Source organism: Ambystoma mexicanum, chromosome 2p, assembly GCF_040938575.1.
Source record: "Ambystoma mexicanum isolate Mex_15411 chromosome 2p, UKY_AmexF1_1, whole genome shotgun sequence".
Taxonomy (NCBI): Eukaryota; Metazoa; Chordata; class Amphibia; order Caudata; family Ambystomatidae; genus Ambystoma; species Ambystoma mexicanum.
The window spans coordinates 932,676,760-932,702,188 of record NC_090923.1 but is presented as its reverse complement, the minus strand read 5'-3'; the positions used below and the strand labels follow the sequence as shown (position 1 = coordinate 932,702,188).

At 43.5% G+C, this 25,429-nt stretch overlaps 1 protein-coding gene across 5 annotated transcripts in view; it reads right to left on the bottom strand.

The window, feature by feature from the left end:
* The window catches only part of KLC3 (kinesin light chain 3), a 160,251-nt gene that overhangs the window by 61,361 nt on the left and 73,461 nt on the right, over nt 1-25,429 (bottom strand). For all 5 annotated transcript variants that reach the window (XM_069644674.1, XM_069644677.1, XM_069644678.1 and 2 more), the window contains exons 3-6: nt 22,342-22,569; nt 18,857-18,932; nt 8,778-9,003; nt 4,238-4,325 (exon numbers count right to left, since the gene is read on the bottom strand). In XM_069644674.1, the coding sequence (XP_069500775.1) occupies nt 4,238-4,325; nt 8,778-9,003; nt 18,857-18,932; nt 22,342-22,569 (618 nt within the window). The remainder of the gene's footprint in view (nt 1-4,237; nt 4,326-8,777; nt 9,004-18,856; nt 18,933-22,341; nt 22,570-25,429) is intronic.

Here is a 25,429-nt window from a genome sequence, read left to right as displayed (position 1 = left end):
TTGGAACCAGAAAGCACCTACCACGAAGGACAATCAAACACACGGACGTGCTTAGATACAATGTTATTTTGTAAAAGTAATTACCCCCATGTAATTTACTGGTGCCATTTCGTTCTCGAATGAAATTGCAGCCACTTGTAATCTGAAAAAGAAATTACATGTGCGCAGTGTGCAGTAACAAAATGTAATTGGAATCATGACAGTGTTTATTATGAAGGTTACGCCGATTGTACTATAGAAATCTATGCGTATAATAGCGATGTAATCGCTCCAGGGTAGTACAAGGTTCTGTCCCTTTGCTGTATAATATTGACAATTATAAATATCACGCCATTTGTGCTATAGAAATTTATTTGTAGAACAGTGATGTTATTTCCCCAGGATCACACAAGAGATGTGTTGTATAATATTGCCAATTGAAACTACATTGGCAACAATTCCTGAATTGAAACACCAAGGTTCCACCACAGAGAGTTAGCGTTACTCAGCAGTACCCAATGCAACCAAAATGGCCGCCGGCATGAGATGACGCCATCACGCCGATGTCATCACTGCATACACCTCGCCAGCGCCATTACAGATAAAAAAGCGCTGCAGTACACACAGACAACCATTTCACAGCGGTCCTGGTGTCCCGAGTAAACACTCTGCCGGAATGTCAAGTTAAGAAGACACATGACAACCGAGATAACTTAAGCAACAACAATATAGGGAGAAAAGCTAAATGAATACATATTTTCTATACAGGCCACCAGGATAAGAATTTACTGATGGTCAAGGACCTCAATCAAGAAAAGGTATGACCATTTTATTTTCGCAGCTACACACTTTGTAAACTCATTTAGAAAACAGAATAGTCAGAATACCTACTCTATTTACATTTCAGATCCTACAGTAGGATCCCAAGTCGTAGACACAGACCATCATGAAGTAAACATCTTCCACAAAGAAAGTAAGATACCAATTACCCACAGAAGTTATAAGTGGAGACCATATAGGCTGGTAAATAGTATATGAATAACATGGATAGATATTACAATAACATCCTGTGTGCCAGACCACTGATACAATGGGCCTCATTATGAGTATGGAGGCAGCCATGCCCTTAATAAGGGCATGGCTGCCTCCATACCGGGTTCCAGGTCCGGGTTCCTTCAATGAGGAATTACCAGGCCATTCCAACCTTGGACGACCCGGTAATTCCTCATTGAAAAAATCCATCCCCATTCCCATGGGGAGGGAGCTAATAACGCGGCCGTTAATAACGGGCCGTTATTAGCTCCCTGGTCCCCTTGCGGGACCCGCTAAGGACGTCTCGTCCGACCAGATGTTCTGAGAGGGTCCCGCAAGGGTACCTCGTAATAGGGCATCCTGTAATGAACAGTGCCGGTCCCGTACCGGCACCGTTCATTACGGGAGCGCCAGGGTCGTAATGAGGCCCAATGTGTTTTATTATTGTCTTTTAGAACTTGGTCCTTGAAAATGGTCATTAGGACCAAAATGCATTGGACATTCTAGAATAGCCTATGTCTCTGATAAATAAACACTTCTTGTTTTTCCACACATCTATGTTTCTATTCAGAATTGAATTTACAAGTATGAAGAAATGAATCAAGGACTATTTATGTAAAAAGCATATGTCGTCAAAATGAATGCATAAATGTAAACTTTAAGTAATATATTCACACAGGTCCTTCCAGATGTTTGGGACATCTCAACCCAGACAACATTTTTAGATAGATTTTGCAATCCACTGTGCAAGTGGAGATTGTTCTGGCTACAGGACCAAATAACTTAGTAGAACCACAATTACCTACGTATATGAAAAATACAGGACCAATCTTAATTCAGCGGTTCCCACTCAAATCCCTAATACTACTTGGGCTAAATGTTTGCCATTGCTTGTCTGTGGGTGGTAGCTGTGCTGCACTGTTGTCCCTGTTGGAGCATCCTTCTCCTGCTTGGCTAACAAGGGAGTTGGGTGGACACAGCCGTTTTCATTTGGTCTGCAAGGGTTTTCAGGAGATGACGATCTAACTAGGGTTATTTCTCCAGCAAACCTCCTTACCAATGGAGCTGCCTTCTCAGATTGCTCTTGGTTTATGTGAGTCTCATCCTCTTAATTTGCAGCTATACTGGAATGCCCAATTCAGGGTGATAGTTGTTATGGGCAACGCATGGAGGGCTGAATTTTAGCTTCGCTCCGTCTGTTAACCAAAAGATAATCATTCACACAGTGATTCGAAGGCTTCTCATTGCTGGACACGATATTATCGCTTAGGTCAAGGCAGGGACACAGTAGGGGAGGGAGACTTTGCCACATTCCCCATATACATCCTCCGGGAAGCTGGCAGATCTGGCATTCTAGTCATGGTAGGATGGTTACCTTGTGGTAGGGACCCGTCTGAGATTGTTGACTAGAGTGGTGGTCAGCCTTTACCCCGCTGTAAAGAATGTTTGTAGAATTATATAGTTATGTTGGATAGCGGGATTCCGAAAGAAATGGTGCAGTTGAGCTGGCTGGGTGAACATTTGTTTGACATGGCAACTGACAATGTTATTCGCATACATTGGCTGCATTAACAAATGTACATTTTTTGCCTACTACCATTACCATGTTTCCTTCTCACAGTATGACTTGGCACTGGCATGATGAAACTAATGAATACTACAATGTGCTGTACATTATAGAGTTCGAGTCACAGTTAGTCCTTCCTCCTAGTCTCTCATCCTAGTCTCTCATCATAATCCTAATCTTTCATCCTCGTCCAATGCCTACTCTCTCATCTTAGTCCTAGTCTCTCATCCTAGTCTCTCGACCTAGGCCCATGTCATAGTTCTAGTGTCTCATCCTAGTCTCCTATTCTAGTCACTCGTCCTAGTTCCTTATACTAATCTGTTGTCGTAGTCCAAGTCTCCCATCCTAACTCCTCGCCCTACTCCCTCATACTTGTCATTTATCCTAGCCCTCATCCTAGTCCCGCACTTAGTCTCTGATCCTAGTCAGAGACTTTCGTCTAGATTCCAATACTAGTTCTGGTCTCTTTTCTAAGCCTCTCCTCATTGTTTTAGTCCCTCATCATAGTCTTGCCTCTTAGTCATAGTCTCTCCTCATTGTCCTAGTTCATTGTCCTACTCCATCTTTATAGTCAATTTTCCTACTCCATAGTCCAGGTCCCATGTCCTATTCTCTTGTCCAAGTATCTTTTCCTTGTCTTAGTCACTCAGCCTCGTCTCTTATACAGTTCTCGTTTCTTGTCTTAATTCTAATTTCTCATCCTAATTTCTTGTCCTTGTCATAGGCAGGCCCTCGTTCTCCTAGTCCATTGCCCTAGTTCCTTGTTTGTTTCTCGTTTTTGCTAGTCTTTTACACATTTCTTTATTTTTCCCTGGTTTCTCTTCTTGCTAATTTTGTTAGTCCTCCTTTTCATGTTTTGGCAGATTACAAACATTCTACAATTTCTCGCACATTACTGTTATTTTTGTCACAGAAAATTGACATACAAAAAGTCCAACAGTGCTCTTAAGTAAGATATTTGTATGTCGATCTTCTTCCAACGTTATGATCCCCACTTACCGATAGAATGGTACTGTTGTAATTGCTGTGCTGCTGTTGATCGAAGAGTGTAGTTGTGCTGGCTGTGCAGGGTGCTCACAAGATGTGCAGTTGTGATCCCTTTAGAGAAGTTAATACAATTGGGAAGTTATTGCTATGATGGGGGATGTTATTAGAATGGTTAAGTTATCATGGTTTTTGGGGATGTAAAGAGAAAGTTTTGGGTGTGCTGGTTTAGAGTGCTTTTAGTGGAATAGTGAACGTTTTCTGGCTGTCAGGATTTTAACAAAGTGGTGGTTTTGTTGTCTTTGGTCAACAGTGTAGTATTGGCTGAGGGGAAGTTCGCAGAATGGGCTACTTGTTGTGTATGTTGATATCCTTCACTGATCTGATGTACTGGCTGTGGAAAATGTCAATAAAATGTATTTTCTAGTTGTGCAATATGGAAATATTGTAGGTCTAACTGCTGGGGGTGTTAATAGAGTGGTGTTGTGCTGACCACCGGGGTGGGTATGAAATTCTTTAGTTGTGCCATAGTCCGTGGACTGTGGGAATGTTGATAGGATGGTTTCAAAGGTCTGGCAATTGCTAAAATGGTAAAAGACTGATGCAGTGGTGCTGACCCTAGGATAGGTTACTTTCCAGGTATTCTGTGGAAAAATGCATGAGAGCGGAACTTACCGCAGGATGGTCCACCCCTAAGGTCTGCTCGCGTATCTCCAGGGCATCGTTTAGAAGATCTGTTGCTTCTTTGTATTTGTTCTGGTCTCTGTAGTGGAGAATAAAACAGGTCTTGTAGTTCTAATCATGTTGGTTTGTCACTTTTAAATGCTTTCATGTATTAACTCTCGCGCACTTGTCCGCCAGGTGGGTGCTGTAAATGTGGACATTTGGACCTGCTGTCAATTAGACATAGGGAGTGTCTGATCAGATGATTTCTTTTGCCTTTAGTTGGGAACATTGTGGAACAAGTCCCTGAGGATGACAGAAAGATCCTTCCAAGATGACCTCTCTGTCTCCAGCAGAGGTCAGCAATGAGCTGTACGGGTGGGCTATGGTTAGGTCTCGGTTTTGAGAACAGTGCGTGATTCAGGCAGAGTTATGGTGAATTGGCACATCTTAGATTGTAGGTCTCGATTCTGTGTGAAAATGTCAGCAAGAAAATGTAGTCAGGTGGAAAAGCTATCAGCAAAAAGTCGTTTTCAGATATGTAGCCATTCAATACAGGCAATGGAAAATGTGAGCACCTTGCCAGTGATGAGGTTGCCAAAAAAGCTATTTTAAAATACACAAAGGTGCAAGGCTATAAGCCCAACAATGGCTCAAAACCCTAATAGAGCATCCACAATCACTCACCATAACTCTAACTGCAACCGCAACCCATATTCCACCCTGAGCCTTTACCTAGCACAAACCCATCAGCACACTAAAGCATTTTATTTGCATGTGACTTGATACAAAACACCAAATTAATAGGAAATGAACAGTGAACCCAACTCCAACCCCATCACCAGCTTGTAACAAATGACATAGACCTTTCCCTAACCCAAATCCTTGCTCTAATCCTATCCTTAGCTGCAGCCTAACTCCAACTCTAACACTTACCTTAATGTTTCCTTTACCCTAACCACTAGATTTTATCCTAACCCTTGTCCTACGCCGAAATCACCAGCTCTCTCCAACCTCCCCACCCCTTTCTATAATACTTACTAAAACTTGTACTCTACCTTACCATTACCCCTTCCCTAAAACTTAACCCTGACACAATCTACTCTGATGACAAACCCAGCCCCAACATCACCAGCTCTGCCAAAACCATCCTGACCCTAACGCTTACCTCAATTCTAACCACAATCTTTACTCTAATTCCAAACTCCTATCCTTGCCATAACCCCTAACATACCCCGAAATCAGGCAATCACAAGAGCACTAAACACTTCCCCTAGCAGCACTACATTTTTGGCTACTTCTAGCTACATTTTATGACAGATTTTCGCGTTTCACTGAAGAGGTAGTTTCATCAAGAGTTTTTCAATGACTACTTTTTTGTTGCAACATTTTCACTGAATACCGTTGGTCTCAAGACTGGAACAGCCTGTGTGCGCCAGAAGCATTGGCACGCTCACCTGTTTGTCTGCTGAACTGAGTAGCAGGGCCTACCTTAGATCAGGATTGGGATACCTGGTCAAAGCAATTTGTAGAAGGTGCTGGTCTTGTGTAAGGAATGCAAATATTGATTTGAAAGTAAATATTTCCCAAAGCAAGATGGAAAAATGTTTAATATGCAAAACCATAGAGTCAAGAAAATTGCAGTTAAATAATAGCATTTAAAAGCATTAAATTAAGATGTAAACAAAAGTAGGTAGAAAGACATAAAAAGAAAGCCAAATTACCCATCTGTCTGAACAATAGAAGTTCGTTTGACTAATTTCATATATTTTACATAAAATGTAATACTTAAGTAAAACAAATATATTCTATTACTGTGGTTCAAATTCCGGAAGTAGAACAACTTTTGTTTTTGTTTGTTTTTAACTTTATTCATACCTTTTCAAACAGAATTTTTGAACAGGGATGATATGTAACATTTAGTTATTCTTTTTTTAAACTAGTCTTTGTACCTACATTTATCAAATTATTTCGTAGATGTTATCTCTGTCAAATTCTAACAATATAAATGTAATGTAAATGTAGAGTTTAAAGTATGTGTCTTGTTCCCAATAATATTTTGAAATTATGTTAAAGCTGCAATTAATTGTCGCATTTTATGACCATTCACAAATTAGGAATCTCAATTATTTTCCAAAAAGAGCCCATTTACTCACATTTAACTAGTTTCCTTAGGAAATATCAGGTTTGATTTTGTTGTCCCTAATCCAGGGTTCAAAAAAGGTTTTACTCCCGTTTTATTTGGTGGTGGGAGGAGGGATGGTGGGAAAAGTGGGGTTAGGTTTACAGGGGTGTAATTTATGGGAAATGGTGCAGTGGCAGGCGGCCATGGCTTGAATTTTTCTTATCTTTTTTTTGTACTTCCCGAAAACATTCCATCCTCCATATCCCAGCCTACCACTGTTATTGGCGTATTTAGTGTAAATTTTTAAATGAGGAACTTGGGCATTTTACAAAGTTCGATACTTTGCAAGTATTCAAAATTAAACAAATTGCGTATTCTGTCAATAGGTGTAATGTAGTTATTAGGAGGTTGATATTTGACTGTCTGGATATTTTACTCGATTTTTGGACTCTAGATTTTCATCATAGAATTTTTTAACACGGAACTTGTTCTAAAGGTTAGAGCTAAGTTTGGGACCCCCTACCGTGGTAACAGGGCTGATAAGGGCCATGATTGAGGTAATTGTATACGTTTATAGCTGTCTGGACCTTGGTTCATGGGAAGATAAATTATGCCCTGGGTGTTTGTGATGGGGTACCGGACGCCATGTTTATTGACACAGATAATAAAGAAATGGTAACTGGTTATGGTGAGAATATGTGGTTCCTCTCATGATGTCTAGTAATAGCAGTACCATGTTGTTGCCTCTTCGACTGTGGAAATAGGACTGACTATCAAGACAGCATCACTATCCCTTCTTTTCTTCACAGTGTGCAGGAAGAAACCCTGCACTGCAGGCCTGCAGTCACTCATTGTGGTTTCAACTAGATTGGTCCTCTGCATTTAAAGTGCACCCAGTTGTTTTATGCTCCTGGAGAAGTGACTTTCAGAACTTAATCTTCACAATGAGGTCTTGCTAGTAATGTGCACACTCTGGATCTAGTCTCCCTTTTTAGCTGGTTGCACTGTAGAATTCCACCTGCTCTACCATTGCCTCCTATACTATATGGACCGTATTTTCCGTTGTCAGTTGCGATACCCCACCCACCCCCCAAGATGTCCATCTTGCATGGTGACTTTCAGTTCTTTTCAACCAAGGCCTTTTTTTGGTTTTGGATCAATTATTTTTTTCTTCATTATTTAATAATTCCCATCTATGTCAAATCCTGGATTCACCCGGAAACAGTTCTATCTTGCTTTCCGGCTCCTCATTGATGCAACATTTCAATGCCCTGAATGCCTCCGCACGGGGAATGAATCTTCATGACACACCTAGTCACCTTCCTTTCCTTTCACAAGGCTATTCCCCAGCACTCCTTGGCTCATCGCTTCGCTATTCCCAAACCAAGATTACTGCTGGCTCGCACCCCACGTTTCTCCCTCTTCTTTGTTTTCTGTTTGAAACCACATCAAACGATTCAATGAAATTCTATTAGATCACCTGCGTCCCTTTGCTTTGGTCTATTTGATTAGTCACCAGGACTTAATTATAGTTGTCTGGTTTGACTTGAAATTCTGCCATGTCTTGGCATGCTGCTGTTATGCTGTAACAGGCAGGCTTCAAGATATTGGACTATTGCTTCACTTGTAAACTTTGCTCCAGTTAAGATTTTGAAGTGGGAGTATTTTACTCCCTATTTTTGGTAGGAAGTTTTTAAGGAGTTAAAGGTAAGTCCCATTCCCAATGGGATTATTTAATAAGCGAGTAAAAAAAATGTATTAAAAAAAACAAATGTTTTGTAATAAATATTTCTTTGCATATTTTATTCATTTTTACCTCTTCAGATCAGGCAGTAATAATAGAGTTTCTAGCTATATTAATAAGTGTACTACTGCTCTTAGCATATCCACGGATCTTCGTGGATGAAAGCAGTGGGACATGTTCCTATGTCTATTTCCTCTTTTTGTTGGGAGTATTTTTACTTCCCATTTTTATTTTTGGGGAGTATTTGACTATTTTTAGAGAGCAAAAATAGCAGATGCACCCCTTATCTGTAGGGCTACTAGTAAGTACTTAAAGGTAGATCTCGTATAACCTCAGTGATTGCGCTAGAACATATGTGAAATCCCACATAGCATTCCATTAATGTACCCACAACTGAGGTCAAGCTGACAAGCCTATATTTTCCAGCATCTCAGTAAATGGAGCGAGAAAGGGAGTAAGATACAATGATGTTCATGCAGATAGAAGGAGAAAAAAGATACCATGAAATAGATGACTAAAGAAGCAATAGGGATAATAGGTTGAGTTGAACGGAGAGAGTGATGAAGGTGGTCTGAAGGAAATGGAGGGAGGAGCAACAAAATGGAATGATGGCTAACCAATGGATACATTGGGTGCATTGCTGGGAGTAGGACTGCTGCAACTCTGGGGGCCCTAGTTCTCACCTGTACACGAGGGCAAGGATGTTTAACATTGTGGCTACATCGGGGTGGTTGTGGCCGGAGCTCTTCTCCAAATCTTCCAAGGCCTGCTTGCACAGTGGCACTGCCACCTCGTAGCGCCCCTGCGAGGCATACTGGATCACCAGGTTATGCAGCGTGCGCAAGCGGGCTGGGATCTCGTAGCCGCCCTGCTGGGACGCGGTGAAGGCACTGCTCATCTGGGGGGTCTCTGTGGAGAGGAGGAGAGGAGAGAACGAGTTAAAACATGGAGAGGTGAAAGTGTAGAACACAAAGAGCTGAGGCAAGGAACAGGGGATAAGGTGAGAGAAAGAGGGATGTAGGGCCAAGGGAAGTGAGTAACAGGGTCTGAGTCGTGCATACGTAGGAAGAGGGAGGACTGTGGAGGCAAACGGGAGAAGTAGAGGGACTCTCAGACAAACAGGATCAGTGTGTCTCAGTTGGCTCCGCAGACTGAGGCCCGCCCTCATTTTAGAATGTTGTCTGTTACGACCAATCAGAGCCTATTTAACCTAGTCCTTTGTGAGCCTGGTGGTCCATGGGCTGCACTGTATATGAAATGAAGCACGTGCACATTATCAGGGCCGGAGTGGGGGCATGCACTTTTCTCGGGCACGAATGAAAAAGTGTCCCATCGTTGCAAATGGCAATTCATTCCTTTTGTGACAGACTGTTTTAGTAGTACACAAGGGGGAGGTTTTGCTAAACTGTGATGCAAACTGTGCATTTTAAAGATTGTTTACCCCGTAACACCAGTCAAAACTACTAGCTGCATGGTGAAGTAACTTATCCAATTGGCCCACACCGGCCACGTTGACCCAAAAAGAAACTGTCCCACACTAGCATTTTGTGTTTTTGGTGCGGGCATTGCCCTATAGGCAGTCAGAGCCTGCACATTATGAGGAAAATACAAGTGACAGGTGGCCCATGAAACTTATAGACGGACGAACGAGCCAATGGCTGAGTCACTCTAGAAGGTCATGGAACTCCAAGGTGACTTGCTATCGCTTTTTTTTTACATGCAAAAGGGGCTGCTTTACTCTTTAGAATACACAGTGTACTAACTATTTTCCTTGAACCTTCTTGGTGTTCCGTTTCTGTTGATACGATAGTTCTTCGGAATGCAGATATGTGCAAAACATTAAAAACCCATAATTTGGAAATAAAACAACCCGAAAGACGGACTGTAATTTTTAATAATCTTATTTTTAATCAGTCCTTAAGGGCAGCTTGTGATAACACCTGCATTGGCCCGTGGATAGATTTCTGCGCTCCCGTCATTAACTCGAGTAGTGTATTGTACTAACTAAGCAAAGGGTCATAAAGTCTCCTTATCAGCCCCTTACTGGGTACTTCACTTCCAAAGCAGATCATACTTTTATTGTTTAAGTGAACCTGTGGATGGGAGCAGCACAAGTTGCTGCAGAAGGCGATTGGAGGTCTGAGCCCTTCTGTGCCCAATGTGTGCCTCTGCTAGAATTAGGTTTCCTTTAAATCTGTTGCCACGTTCATCTGTGCTCCCAGTTAGTGTGCCTCTTCCTGCCACCTCCTCCCGCCCCATCCCTTCTCCCCTGCTAGGTCTCAAGCACTTAACACTATCAGAGCTGCTTCTTGCACACTGACAGTCTCATTGTTCTGTCCATCTTACCCCCCTCTCCCCCCCCCCATGTAAAGCCCTTGCATTGTTGCACGACTGTCAGGCACGTACAATAATGTATGTTCATATGCTGTAATCAGTCTGCATTTCCTTCTGTGTTGTATACCTCTAACACATTGCACTTGCCCATTCCGAATGATCCATTGCCTTTAATAAATGTCATCTTTTTACTCTCCCTCCCCGCATTGGAGCGCTTTAAAACGCTTAAGTGTATAGGTGCTACTATATAAATGACCAATAAATAAATAACATATTCCAGTAGCATATTCATGCCACTTTATTATTATAGATGAGTAATGATGTACACGTTTAGTATTCATTCCACTTCTGTGGGATATGGGATGGAAATTGCCAGAGAGAAAAACGGGAGATGTGAGGAAAGAAGCACTCGTTATTGCTGCACTCAGCAGCTCTACTTACTGCCTGACTAACATAAGATAACAGGCGTATTTGTAAAGCACACGTTCACCCCCGAAGCGGCCTCTTGGCGCTAATAACAGATGGTTATTGTTACCCAAATGGTACTCATTTTATCGACCTCGGAAGGACAAAGGGCGACTGGGACTTCAAACTGTGACCATGAGGCCAAACCCATGTCCCTGTAGTGGCTGCATTAGTCCACTGAGCCACAGACCCGGCTATATATACTTGTTAATATACATTTTTGTTTATAAACCTGAAAAGCTTTTTGAGCCTTTTCTTCCCAGGACTAAGCAGATCGCGTCACTGCTACTCTCATCAGCTCTCTGGGTGATGCTGTGAAATCCAGGCTCACCATTTATTACATGGAACAGTTGCTAGCCAGCTGCATAACAACCAATGAACGGGGCCCTTTGGAAAATGTGGTGAGGAACCCCTGTGATCCCCATCACCCAGCACTGGCTGAAGATGTGTGGGGGGCCCATTTCAACACGATGGTTTGGGGGGTGCTTCCTTGCTTTCAGTGGAAAGCAGTGTGGGGTACCCGTGGTGGGGCATACATTATTATGCAGATAAAGATATGGTTAATAGTCACAATTTGTCATGAGACTGCGAGCCAGCATGGAGCTGAAACACTGCAGAGCAATGAATCCTTCACACTCACCATGGTGGGAGTTAGCCACATACCTTGCCCTTGTTGCTAGGAATTCCTATGATGGGATGTCGCAGAGTAAACTACATTTTGGATGCTTCCTGATGCCTCTGTCAAACATACAACTCCAAAAAAAGCAACTGGGTTCCTAAATGTGCATTCCCTCTAATTTGATACATAGTGAAATTATTATGTATCAATTTGTTTCAACTTTTTTATTGTAGCTTACTATTGGGGCCAAAGGGACAAACATCTGTGAGCCTGCAAGTGTTTCGAGCCTTGGTCTTCTTCAGGACTCATTGAAATTTACTCTGTTAGATTTCTAATTAGTTCCATTCCCTAATCATAAAACTTAAATTGATCAACCTAGTGAGTTTGGTAAATCAAATGTGCCTTGTGTCGGGTGGGGTTGCACTACAGTTACAGTGAGTTGTAATGTATTAATTTTACAACAATGTAGTTGTGGTAACTTGGTGTTTCCGGTGCTCTAGGTGTATGCTCTTGGCTAGTAAGACACACATTTAACTGAACAAAATAGGTTCTGAGAGGTTACTCACAGAGGCACCTGTGCACTCTAAGGGATAAATCATGTGAAGAAAAGTGTCAAAAAAAATCTTCAGGTTTATAAACATAAATGTATATTAACAAGTATATTAATTTTAGACATACATCATGGATTGAGCAGAATCAAGTCAATTAATGTTATGTTATGATAGGTTACTTGGCATTTATATAGCGCTCTATACATCTTTGGTATGATCTCAAAGCGCTGGTAGGTTGAACGGCCTCGGGAACCGTAATTCTGGTCAGTAGAGAGAGATAGTGTCATAGGGTGCGTGAGTGCACCTGATGTGTGCAGCTGATGTAATTGCCGGATGGTAGCTGCATCCTAGCGTTAGGTGTGGTGCTGAAGATGTGTGCAGTCTGGTGGGTGGACATTCAGACTGGGCTCTGGCTGCGTTAGGCTTGAAGGACGCATATGTGAGCAACTATGCCGGAATGTGCTTGGCTAGTTGCGTTTTCTTAGGGTGAAGAGGTGTTCATGGGGTCGTATTCGTCTGTGAACAGCTAGGCCGAATTAATCAGGGGTGTAGCTGTGTTCTAGTTGAATGATGGTGTATAGTAGAGAGTAAGTATAGCAATGTGATATGATGGTTATCTTTAAGGAGCCCGAGACCAGGTATTTGAACAGGATGGCAGGGAACAGAGTGACTCATTGACACATAGAGACAGGGGGCTTGAGTTACAGTGACAGGATGGGGGATACAGATACATAGCAACAGCATGGGGAACAGGAAAGGAAGGTACACATTGATCCATCTGTTTCATCCATCGATGCATCCGTTCCATTCATCGATCCATCCGTTCCATCCATCGATCCATCCGTCCGTCCCATCCATTGATCCATCAGTCACATCAATTAATCCGTCCTGTCCATCTATCTGTTCTATAAATCTGTCACATCTATTCATCCATCCCATCCATTCATCTGTCCCAACCATCCATCCTCTCCATCTATCTGTCCAGCAATCCATTTATCCGTCCCATCCATCCGTCCCGTCTGTCCATCCATCCATCCATCCATCCATCCATCCATCCGTCCGTCCGTCCGTCCGTCCGTCCGTCTCATCCATCCGTCTGTCTGTCTCATCCATCCGTCCGTCTCATCCATCCGTCCGTCCGTCCGTCTCATCCGTCCGTCTCATCCGTCCGTCCGTCCGTCCCATCCATCCGTCCCATCCACACACCCATCCGTCCGTCCCATCCATCCACCCATCCGTCATATCCATCCATAAACAAAAGTATATGACTTTTCAACAATTCTTAATAGATCCATACATTTATCAGCATTTGCACTTAATAAATTATATTTAAATCATAAAGACCCTCATATATACTTTAATACATGTCTAAATTGTTCAAACAAAGTAAAATTAACTGGATGTACATCGTTTGCAGTAATTCCCAATGTGTTCATTCCCAATGAATAGTTGTTGTTTGGGGAATGATCTGCTGATACACTACACCTTTGATGATAGTTTGTCTCCCTTCATCACGTTTACATCCTGTCTCCCTTTGCTGGAGATAGGGTGTTTATAAATCTCCTATTTTAGCATTTAAATCAAACTGTTCCACAATATCTTCCAACTGGGTGAACATTCACCATGTTTAAAGATTGCGATGTTATGCTCAAAACAACTAAAGCGAGGGAAATCAGATTGTAATAGTTGGTGGATACCCATAAGTACCAACGAGTACTCCATAGTGGTTTGTTGGGTCAGACTCCCAGGTATGCCAGAGCGATGCTGGAAGTCTGCGGACTTAAGAGAGCCCAACTCCCTCCCCAGCATACGCAAAGGACTCAGTCAATGCAAGTTCAAACTGCGGTCTAAGACAAAAAAAAAACAACAGGGATCAGCGCAGGAGCACAGAAATATTCATGCACAGCTCAGCTACCTCTGGCTTGCAGGCCAGTTTTACCCAAAAAACATGTCACCACTTTGTCATAATGTGGGCCTCTCTCCAGAATCCTATCACGAATATGGATTGGGCGCTGAGGCTTCAATAACCTATATGGGTACCTATAGGTATTATTCTACTGGCTCTTACATGTCAGATGGCTGGCCTGTTCCATCCCCAATTTACTAACTATAACATTGTTGCAGAGTTATGGACTTACCATTGCTCCTTGCCTGTTGCTACCCACTCCTAGGGGACTAAACTGTGATTGGCTAGAGCTGACTTCCCCAGGCTCGGGACCCAAAAACGGTTCTCAGCTCACTCTGCACCTTTTCAAGGTGTTGCAAACAATTATGTGTCTGTATTGTAACTTGTGTACACCACCTTTGCCGTATGAGACCATGTCCTGCTTGCTGCAACACTTGCAGTGGGATCGGCCCTCCTTTCTCACCACCGATCACCGTCTGTTGTCTGCTTCAGCTGAATCACGTGTCCAACGACCATGAAATTGAGCTCTGCAGCTCCAAATTATGAGGATTTATTCCCTTTTTCTGCTACTGGTCCCCTTGTCGTTTGAGGATTAGAATGTCTCCATATCCCTTGTACTTGGCTGTGGGCTTTGTCTCACAAGTCTGGCTCCCTATCCAGCCTGAATAAGCTCAGCTCGTCTCCTGCTTATGATTGGAGGCCTGCTGTAATTTTCCCAAACCCTATAATGTGGTTTTTACATTGTTCACGTTATACTATATTCTCCATAGGTTAGTCACACTTGGCTCTGTCAGGTCCCCTGCAGCTCCATAGAGTTATTTGCTTTTAAGCATTTGCAAGCTTTGCTAAGGATCTCTTTGCCTTGCGGTTTCTGCGTTGCTGCATTTGGCCAATGGCAAAAATAATAAAAGCAATGACATTATGTATATGTATCTATCCTCTAGAACTGTACGCTCATGTTCTTCATATATTCGAGTGTGTGTTTGTGTCACGCAGTGCGGATTGCACGTGTGCTTCATGTCTAACGCTGCTATGTCGTGGTGTCTCTGACAACGTCAGCAACATGGCTTCTTGGTGCTTAGTGCAGACTGTCCATTTAGGTGTCTGAACATGGCCTGCGGCTCTTCATTCACAGATGGATAGACCTGTACTCTGCTAGGTCGGTATGGCTGGCTGAGGGATACCTCTCAGAGTATTTACAGAGTACTCGGTACATTATCTTAGGGTTGGGTATCCAATGAGTCATGTGACGATGTGACCACTCAGGGACATCGCTGCAGGGTTTATTGTCTGCTTTTACCTTTTGGTATGTGCCTTTATGTACCAATATAAACACATTTCAAGTTGCTACTTCTATTTCCATCTGGTAGTGGATTCATCAAGACCATGTACCAATCTGATGATTACTTGTGCGTAGTAGCCTTGCCATATAGTATACTTAGTCAATAACAGTACCATTTGTGTTGAGCCATGGGCTAAAACAGATTCCGATCCCTTTGTCTGTCTTATGTAATCCTTAGTGTTCATATACCTAGGTGTTGTTAAGGTTGTGAGTGTTGCATTATGTTGCATAAATTGGGTGACAATGCTTATGCTGTCCATTATTGGTCATTGAGTAATATATCCGGCACAAACAGAAAACGTGTCCCTGGCAACATAGTTGTCATCCTTTATTTTACCATTGTTATAAATTAAGACCTTCAAAACTCGACATCTTTGGCAATATCTTATTTCTCTGATCTAGTAATACATTTGGTGTTCGAGAAAGGAGGCAATATTTTGCTTTGATTGGTTCTGCATCTGATTAGTGGTCACGATGCCCATAAGATATGGCAAGCCCAGTAGCTACAAAAGATTTGAGCAAAAAAGGTTACATTGAGGAGCACTCAAGTAAATTGTGGAAGAAGTCCATTCCCCAAACCTATTATTTAGGCCCTGAAATTGATGGCCAAGCCGGGGGTAGACATGGGCCCCAGCTAATTTGAACAGAGATATTCTGGGGCAAATCTCCATGATATCCTCACATTCTCAGCTAAGTGTCCTCCATAGCTAAATATAGAAGATGTCAGCCATCTGGTAACCACTTTGCATTGGTGTGCACGCCACAATGAGGTGCACTGTGGCTATTCCCCAGTGGGATTTCTGCCAGCAAGGGAGGATTAACAACACCTGTGAACGCGAAGAGCCTGTGTGCTGCTGCAGTGCGATCACAAGTAAAGGGTCCCTTGAGGTATGTCTGATTGCTCACTGGAACATCCAGGTTGTTTATATCTTGCTTTATTTTGTCTTATCCGTTCGGCTCTTTAGCGGATGTGGTGGTTCCTGGCCAGAATGATACTCATTGTACTGGGCTGAGGTGGGATGATCTTGACACATTTTATGAAGACCTACTGGGCCTCCTTTGGAGTTAGACCGATTGTAAAATGGAAACTGGCAGATTTTCCGCCAGCGGGTTCTCCTTGCCAGGCCGGTGTGGTTGCAACTTAAAATAGGGTTGTTTCGGGCGATCTGATATTACAATCCACCAAGCTCTTAAGTGAGGCCCACTGTGTTTTCCATGCTGCCTGCTATCACTCTTACTGCGCGGGCACGTAGTTCTGCAACTTGACCCACATACTCACAATTGCCGAGGCTTCGGGGTTGGGACCTGCTGGAGACAGAGGTAGCCCTGCTTGCAGGTCACTCATCTACAAGACCCGGCTTTTAAGAAGAGCTTCCCCAGATTCTTCAATTCCAAACACACTGATCGCTTTCTCGATCTATTTCAAATGCTCTCGTCAGCTAAGGATCCACTTCAAATCCCTATTCAGTAGTTAACGAATTACTTGGAGGAGTTCTTAATAATTTCCAGAATCTTCAACTTTTCTCATCTTTTTAAAATTAAATATTATTCTACTAATCTTATAGTTTCAATTAATTAGGACCTCTCCTTTGCTTGAATTGATGTGATATCCATTTAAGCCTTTGCGATCCTACAATTCGAAGCTGCTCTCTTTCATAAATGCCCTTTCACCTGCGGTTACCTCTACCCAGAATGCTTTGGGAGTTTTATGTTTCAGTGACTGATCTGCACCCAGTTACACGATTAGCCAACTTCATGTTGATGATTCGTTTGCTTCATTTAATATTTTTCAATCATAATTTCTTCTTCGTGTCTAACCTTTTCTTGCAACGATTACCACGAAGTTCAGCATCAAGCATTTGGTCCAAAAAATGTCAGTCTTGCCTCTGCCTCACTTTTAACAGGGTGAAGGGGCCACCTTACTATTCGGGCACAAGATGGGACCCCCAATTAATGAATCTCCCTTATACATTCAGAATGGTTGTGGAGACACTTCTAATCCAGATTCTATAGTTTAGTTTGTTTATTCTATCACCTGGTGCAATGAATAAGCCAGTGCACAGAAGTTGTTTGCTCATTTGCTAAGAAGATGCTTCTCTATGCCCAGTTGAACAGTTCACGAGTTCAGTGCTCACCACAGACATGGCTCTGGCCTGCACTTTGCAAGTTCGGGTCACGTGCAGGGCCTGCACAGCCCTTAAAAGGATTAAAAGGTTAACACACTGAGTACTATTAAATTGGTTTAGAATAACACCTGCTGTAACAATTAGAAGAGGGAGTAATTTGGTATAAAGCGCTATATGAGAACGCCAACTGTTATTATTAGTATGTACTATGGGTACGCCAATACCGTAAATTTGCAAGGCAGCAAAATGTTCTTCTTGGCAAATGTTTGACAAGAATCACTGCATGCACTCTGATGGTCGAGGCAAGACCAGGTTGGTTGCGAAGTCCTGGTCAGTATTTGGGGTTTGCCGTACGTGGTTAGGATTTCATGCAGCTCAAAATCTTTTAATAAAGGAGACTTTGCAAGAGGATAGCCATGTGATGAGGCCACATCTATAACACTGGCGTAGTCTTCTTAGCCGCCTGTATGCCCCTGCAGAATCCTGGCTACCCACCCCTACGGTGCTCTTTGGCAGGGATCACTTGATGAAACGTCAGGCCTGGCACATCCAGGATGGTAATATTGCTGATGGTGTCAGATGCGCCAGTGAGCATCTGGGCATCTATGCCCCTCAAACGGTCTGAAATGTCAAGAATAGACGACTCTCAAGGAGGACACACGCCCCCATGAGAAGCCGGTCTCTGCCAGGCAGGCAAACTCTGCTGATTCAGACCAGTCAACTATCAAGCACAGAAACTCACTCAAATGCAAGCCATGGAGGCTCCTGTGCAGTGCATGCAGCACCATCCAATCAGACCAAGGTGTGCCCAGCCTGCAACCACTCGAACAAAGCAATAAAAGGGCAGTAAAGGGCTTAGTGAACTGGAATCATGACTGCTATAAAACAATTCTGCAACAGAAGGCAAATAGTGTATCAAGCTTTGAAGATAGGGAGCGAATAAGTAAATAGTAATACAGTAGTTGCACTGATAGCGTTCACTATCGACCGCACCCCAACAATCTTTTAAAGGGTGTCAATCTAGCCTCGGGACTGATCCAGAAAGAGGCTCCCAACATCAACATGAAATCATCCAAACCTTTGCAAATGGGTTACAGAAATCATAGCCGCATACCTTACAAAACACACTTAGTGATGATAAATACCAAAGCGCCAATTTCCCTACTCAACCGACTCCATTCATACATTCATTCATTCAATTGCACATGCAAGCAGAGAGGATCTGCCCAGCCTGCCAGCCAGGTGGCATAGCTTCCCCTCTGCCAGCTGCAAAGCAATAACGCTGCTGATCTCCCTCCCCGCCTTCTCAGTCACTAGTTATGATCTCATCCATTAGCCAGTAAGGGCGCTGTGTCTTCTATCGAGCAGAAAAGCACCTCAGCCCTACGAAGGGAAAGGCTTCATGACTTGCATACGTACTGTTCCTCTGCTCCTCTTCCTCGCCCGGGAACAGGTCTGCAAGGCTGTCCTTCCTTAACTGAGAATTGTCTTTTTCCTGTGGTGAGAGATAAGGGAGTGGAGTTATCTGGTAGCCTGAGGAACAGACAACGAGCTTCTCATGCACAAATGGACGTCCCAGAAAGATCTGGGTTAGCTAGTGTGAGAAAGGCATAAGTGTCAGGTTTGGAGAGGGGGGTATTGGCGGTGTGGGGGTCTGGGAAGGTTTCCCGCACCGTGGTGCCGACCATGGCAGCAGTAAGCAGAGGCGCCACTATGGACGCTCGCTCCACCCCAACCTGATCTATGCCAGGTCTACACCAGGAAGCAGGCGACTGCGATGCTGCTTGTCTCCAAAATGGCAGCAGGCCTCTTATGCTGTCTGGTTGCGGAGCTGCGGCCATTAACCGTGCCAAACCTGGGAGCCAATGGGAAGTGGGAGCACTAATTGAACAAGCAGTCCACCAACCGAGAGGGGCTCAGGGACTTGAGATATTCCAAAGCAGTATACAAAGAGGCCGGCCGTAATTTATATGCGCGGCAGAGGGGGGCATTGTGAGGGAAATGTTGGTGATGGAGTAGGGTGAGTGCAAGGAAGAGGGGCAGGACACACCAATAGAGAAGGAGGAGAGAGAGACAGTGGGGAGTAGAAAAATATTGCAGTTAAAGGAGGGAGAGTGCAAGGAAGTGGAGGGGAAACATCAATAAAGAACAGGGAGGGGAAGAGAAAATGCAGAGAGAGGGAATATCTGGATTTGGAGCAGAGAGAGAGGAGAGTGAATACATGACAGAGAGAAAAAAGGAAGGAAAGAAAGAAATCAAGAAATCAAGAAAGAAAGAAAGAAAGAAAGAAAGAAAGAAAGAAAGAAAGAAAGAAAGAAAGAAAGAAAGAAAGAATGAGAGTGTGAGAACAAAAAGGAAGGAGAAGGAAAAATCAACAGTGAGGATGGAGATGAAAAAGAAGGGGAGGAGGTGCCATTGTAATTATCAGGAGAGAAGAGTAGTGAAGGACTAGGGAGAGGAGGAGGCAACCCCCCCAAAGAGATTTTGGACAGGTGCAGGATGTAACAGGAGAGAGAAAAGGGGAAGGAGAAGGAAAGGTAGGAAGCAAGTGCTCCTTATTGAATTCCGCAGAGTGAGAACCGTACCCTCTGGTTCCTGGACACCCTATCTCAGATCCTACAGAAAAACAGAAAGAGAGGAAACGATAGAGAAGAGATCGTCTTATTGGAGGCTTGAACCTCGGACCCCGGGGAAGAGCATCCCTAGAAATTCAATGATATGACAAGAAGACCAGACCCTGCTGTGGGCTCCTTGGAGACAAGAGCTTGTGGTCATAAGACAAGCGCACACGGTGGGATCCTTAGCCTGCATAGGCTGCCAGTGGCTGGACGAGGATGGGGGGGGGGCGAGACAACAGTGAGGGCAGCCTGACAATCCACTCAAGACAGATGGAAAAAGATAGATTGACGACGCCCCGAGGCATCAGCGTTGTGGTGCCAAGTGCTGTTCACCATACTTTCAAGCCCATTGGGGCCAATCCTCATCCACTAGGACCCCCGACTCTTACAGGAACTCCAAATTACTTTTTGTGAATCATCCAGGTTGATACAGCCCTGACCACAAACTAGTAAAGGCTGGGGAGCCTGGATTCAGGACTACAATCCTACGTTCGACTAATCCTACGTTCGACTAGGGTTTGTGTCCCTCTCTCACTGGATTATGTCTCGCTGACCCTCTACACTGTTATTTGCAGGCATATCCCTGTTTGCGAGAGCCACTCCCTGTTAGGGCCTTAAGGCCTTACTCCGGCCTCTGTGTAAGAAATGTATTCCAGTTTCACCCAATCTGCATCGTATCAAGTCTTCCATTGAATTCCAATGTGAATCCCTGTGAAACTATCTAGATGCCCTCGCTCACACCTGACAAACTACGTGATCTTATATTGTATACATCAGTTCCTCACCTCCTGTTTTACCTGCAAAGTCTCTTTCTCAGCACCAGTGTCCCTGGTAATGTTAGCATACATTTTCTTTCTCACGCTTATAAAACAGCAGTATGAAATTCAACAAATACTGTCGGATATGTGCCTGTCTGTGCTGAACAGCTGACTGGTTGCATTACAATGTTATGGCTCCAAACCCTATCAGCCAAATTCAGGCCCAGGCCCTTCTGATCCGCAACCACACATCCAGGTATACACTGTTAGTATCCTTGTCAGCAATTCCGGCCCAGGCATGGTATAAAGCAGGATCCATGTGAGAGATTGTAAATGCCTACCGCAATGAGATACCACCTGCAATACGTTGGGTGGATAGAGCGAAATGACAGCAACGAATGACGGACGAATGGTCACATGGCTACATTCTGACATTGGCTGACCAAGGTCAATTTTTCTCGCAATTAAACAGGCCTCGTGTTTCATGCATGACCAAGGAAAGCTACACATCATCCTGAAAACTTGCCAGCATCAGGATGGCGTTCAAAACCCTTTACACAGCAGCTTTGCCTATATCCCTGCAAAATCAGATACCAGCGAGAGTGCTCACATCATTGCCAAACACACAGTTAGGAGCCTTTACTTGACAGAGGTAATAATTGCTCAGGCAAATCTACAGGACAGTCTGAGGCTTAGTTTCACACACCAGTCAAGTCCATGCTGAGGGGTGGCGGCCCATCGTGTTCCCTCTGTTACTCTGTATAAGTAGCCTAGTGTGTACTTTTAGGTTAGTATTCTACTGTCTAAACATAAGAATACGCCATTGTCGACTCCTCTTTAAAGCTTCGACTGTTGCGCTAAACAACTCCCACTTATACCCTACCGCTGATTTCCAAGGGCAATGAATGAAAAATAGCCCACCACCGCCTGATGATCCCTCCGACTACCTGTTTGCAGACAGGATGCTAACCCTGTAGCTCAGTGGGGAAAGCCTTAACAAGCAGATGCATGGGACTTCCTCGCGCGGATCATCAAATCCTAATAGATGTTGCTGACACTAAGTGGGCCACCCTCAATGACTGCTGTGTCCAGAAGGCTTTAGAGCAGAGCAAAGTATTTCAGGGTGTACCATGTTATGATACAGACTATGATGGCACTTAATGCATGATGTCAAATGCCATGGTCAGATGTCTTGCAATTTCCAAACATATTGTGCTAAGTGCCAAAATAAAGTGAATCTATGAAAAGATAACCCTGCACTGGTCCACTGATGATGCTGGATTGAACACTGCCGCAGAGACCCTTTGATTTAAGGGGTCTATGGATTGATCTTAGAGTAGACAAAGGAGTGCTTGTAATCAGAGTAAACTCTCTTACTGAACAAGAAGTGTTGAGAGCTTGTATCATATTAAAAGATAGGGTTTCTTAGCAGGGAGTTATCCGATTTTCGCTGATCATAGCACCCACATTGCCACTGCTCAGACAATAGTAGGTAGATGGGCTGCTATGATTGTGGTCCTAAGTATACCTGATCTTCCCTGGGCTCGTACTGCTTGAGTTGGTTCATGAATTCAAGGTGCTTTTTCTCCTCCTCAAGCTGTGCCACCATCTGTTCACTCTGCTGCAGCTTCAGCTGGGTGGTGGCCAGCTCGTCCCTCAACCAGAGGTTTTCCTGGCACAGCCGCTTCACTTGGGTCCTCAGCTTGTGCTTCTCGGCTTCCAGGAGCCCAATGTGAGACGAAAGCGCGATCATCACCTGAAAGGCAAACAATATTATCTCCACAATCACCACTTTGTGTTTTACCATACACCATTTACCCCATGGTGACATGGGGCTGGGGGGTGCATCACAACCAGACAATATTAATAAGCACAGTGAACCATTAAGGGAGGGGCAGTAGAAGAAACAGGTCTTGCATAAACTGGTGAATTTCAGAAAACTCTAGATTCCTGTGGTGTTGCAATAAAAAGACCTGGGGACTCATAGCCTCACACTGGAGCCTTATACTCGATACCACTGGATTCCAGAGCCCAGATTTATGTTTCCTGTCTTTCAAGCATGTCTTTATGTCGAATCTTGCATCTACATCAGTTAGATATTCCACACAGCACCTTAAAACCTCTCTAACCATGCAAGGAACCCTGAAAGCAGACATCTTCCTTAACGAAAGCTGCAGCCTCTTCGTCGTAGGCCTTCAGCACTTCAATGCCCACCACCAATCTCTAGGAGATTGCCCGATTGATTCTAGCTCAGAACATTACAGAACACTGTGCTACTCTAACTCTCATGCCAAGCCCACCCAACACCGACAGGCAAAAGGTGAACACCAGAGGCAATATGATTTTCAGTGTGTGCCCTGCACAACAATACATACATGGACTCACATAGAAGGGCCTGGTGAAAGCTATTCAGCTATCTAAGTTTGACAGGTTTTCGAGGATCTATGCTGTAGGTTCCAGAGGTCTAAAGAGAACAATTACTACGTGTGAAACTGGATCTGTTCACAAGTGAACTGGTTCTGGTCCCAAGTGAACTGGATCTGGTCACACGTGCTTCGAGACTTTCTGAGCCATCGTTCGCTGGTTTGGAACCACATGCATAGCCTTTAATATTGGGTAAGGAGAGTTTGACAGATCTAAGAGGTTGTTGCCAGTACTGCACTAGCTAGAGCTTCTTTACCACTTGAGCAGCAAACTCTGATGCCCCAACGTTGTTGACCATTGACACTACGACATGGCTAATGACAGCTACTGACAGCAGGCAAAGAGATCCACCATGTAACTGAAGAGTGATCATGAAGGCTCCTGAACTGAATCTCTGTGTGGCACATGGCACACCCTCACTGTGTCAAAGATACAACGGGCATGTATCGGTCCTGCATGCTGGCATTAGATATAGGACTGTGGGTGGCAGTACAGGAAAGAAACGCACAGACCAACTAGCACCACCAGGGGTGAGGATCTGACATGTATTTGCCCTTCAGAGGCCATCGACTCGTTTCCCTTTTTTCATTGCTTATCATGGGACCAACCTTCTAAATGTGGCTCTGGATCCCGCTACGTCTCTTCTTGTTCAGTTCACAACTTCTTTGCTCGTGGAGGAATGTGACTCGTGATGGCGTTCTCTCTGCCAGGCTGCTGTTCTCTACCAACTCACATTCCCCCCAGTTCATTCCCCCTTCAGCAAAGACAGACAGCAGTCAATCATGTGTATGAGAGACTGCCTTTCCAGGGTAAATTGTAAGTGACCACTTGACTTTGTTCTGGCAAATGCCCCTTACTTGCCTCCACCCCAAGGTTCTTTGAAGGCAGTTTAGACATTATATCTACCCCTTCTTGCAGCAGTAGAATGGGCTTCAATCTGATGAGTAGGGACACCTTCCTGATTACCATAACACCCCTTCCCATCTATGACCGGACCACACCCCCATGGCATAGCCTTTAGCTAGATATAAATGGTTATATGTTGTCATCTCGCGGCCATGCATGTAGATGGCTACTAATTAGAACTCCAAATTCAGTTTACCCAAATATCGACTATACATGTGTGTCTGTGTGTGCATGTGTCTTTACATTGGCAATGCACACTTTACAATACAAAAACAATTCATTTTCTATATTTGATTGGCATTCGAACCTTTGAGTTGGTGTTAAAATTATGGTTTTTTTTCATTTAAGCAATGGTTGGTATCAACCTTCTGCATCACAAATACATACAAATTCAATCATCATATAGATAAATTCATTTCACATTATGGCACAATAAACAATTTCATAAAACTAGATAAAAGAAATCCACAGTAGCACTAAAATTCCACAGTGCAATGTCTTCATAAGAGATCCAATATACAGATAATGGTTCAGTATGAGGGTAAAAGAGTTTCCCATACTAACATATCAAGTCTATCATATCCAAATCAAGTAAATAAAATGTGTCCAGCACAAATCCATCATCGGGGACTCTCAATCAGCCTCATCATCTCTTTCCAGATATAAAAAAAAACACTTGCAGTATACACAGCTGACCTAGCACAATATATATTGCTCCAAAACTGATTCGAGGTAATAAAGTGCACTTGGTTTTTATCTAAAGCATACCCCTTACTATATATCTCAGTCAGAAATGAGCAACCAGGAAGTATGTGTCACGTAGTTTCTATGTGTAATTTAAATAACCGTTAGCCAAGGGGGTTCCACACAAAGCCACCCTGCTATTACACACAAAGATCATTAATGGCCAACAAAGCAAGTACTGTAACACTGCAACAAATGGCGAGGACCAAGATATAGAGATAGAGTTTCAATGTATCTCACTTCTGTTACTAACCTCACCAAAGTAATTGAAATAACAGAAAACTATTGTGTTCTCTCCGGCTGTGTTGCTAAATTTGCTATACAACACGTTTCGTAACAATCAATTTTTGTATGTGTTTTTGTCTGTTTTTTTTACAGTTGTAACCCAATGCCACAGATGTTTTCGAATTAAAATACGTGTTTGATGAATTTGACCTGTTACTTCACTGCGTATATAATTTGTTGCAGTGTTACAGTACTTGCTTTGCTGCACATTAACGATCTTTGTGTGTAAAAGCAGGGTAGCTTTGTGTGGATCCCCT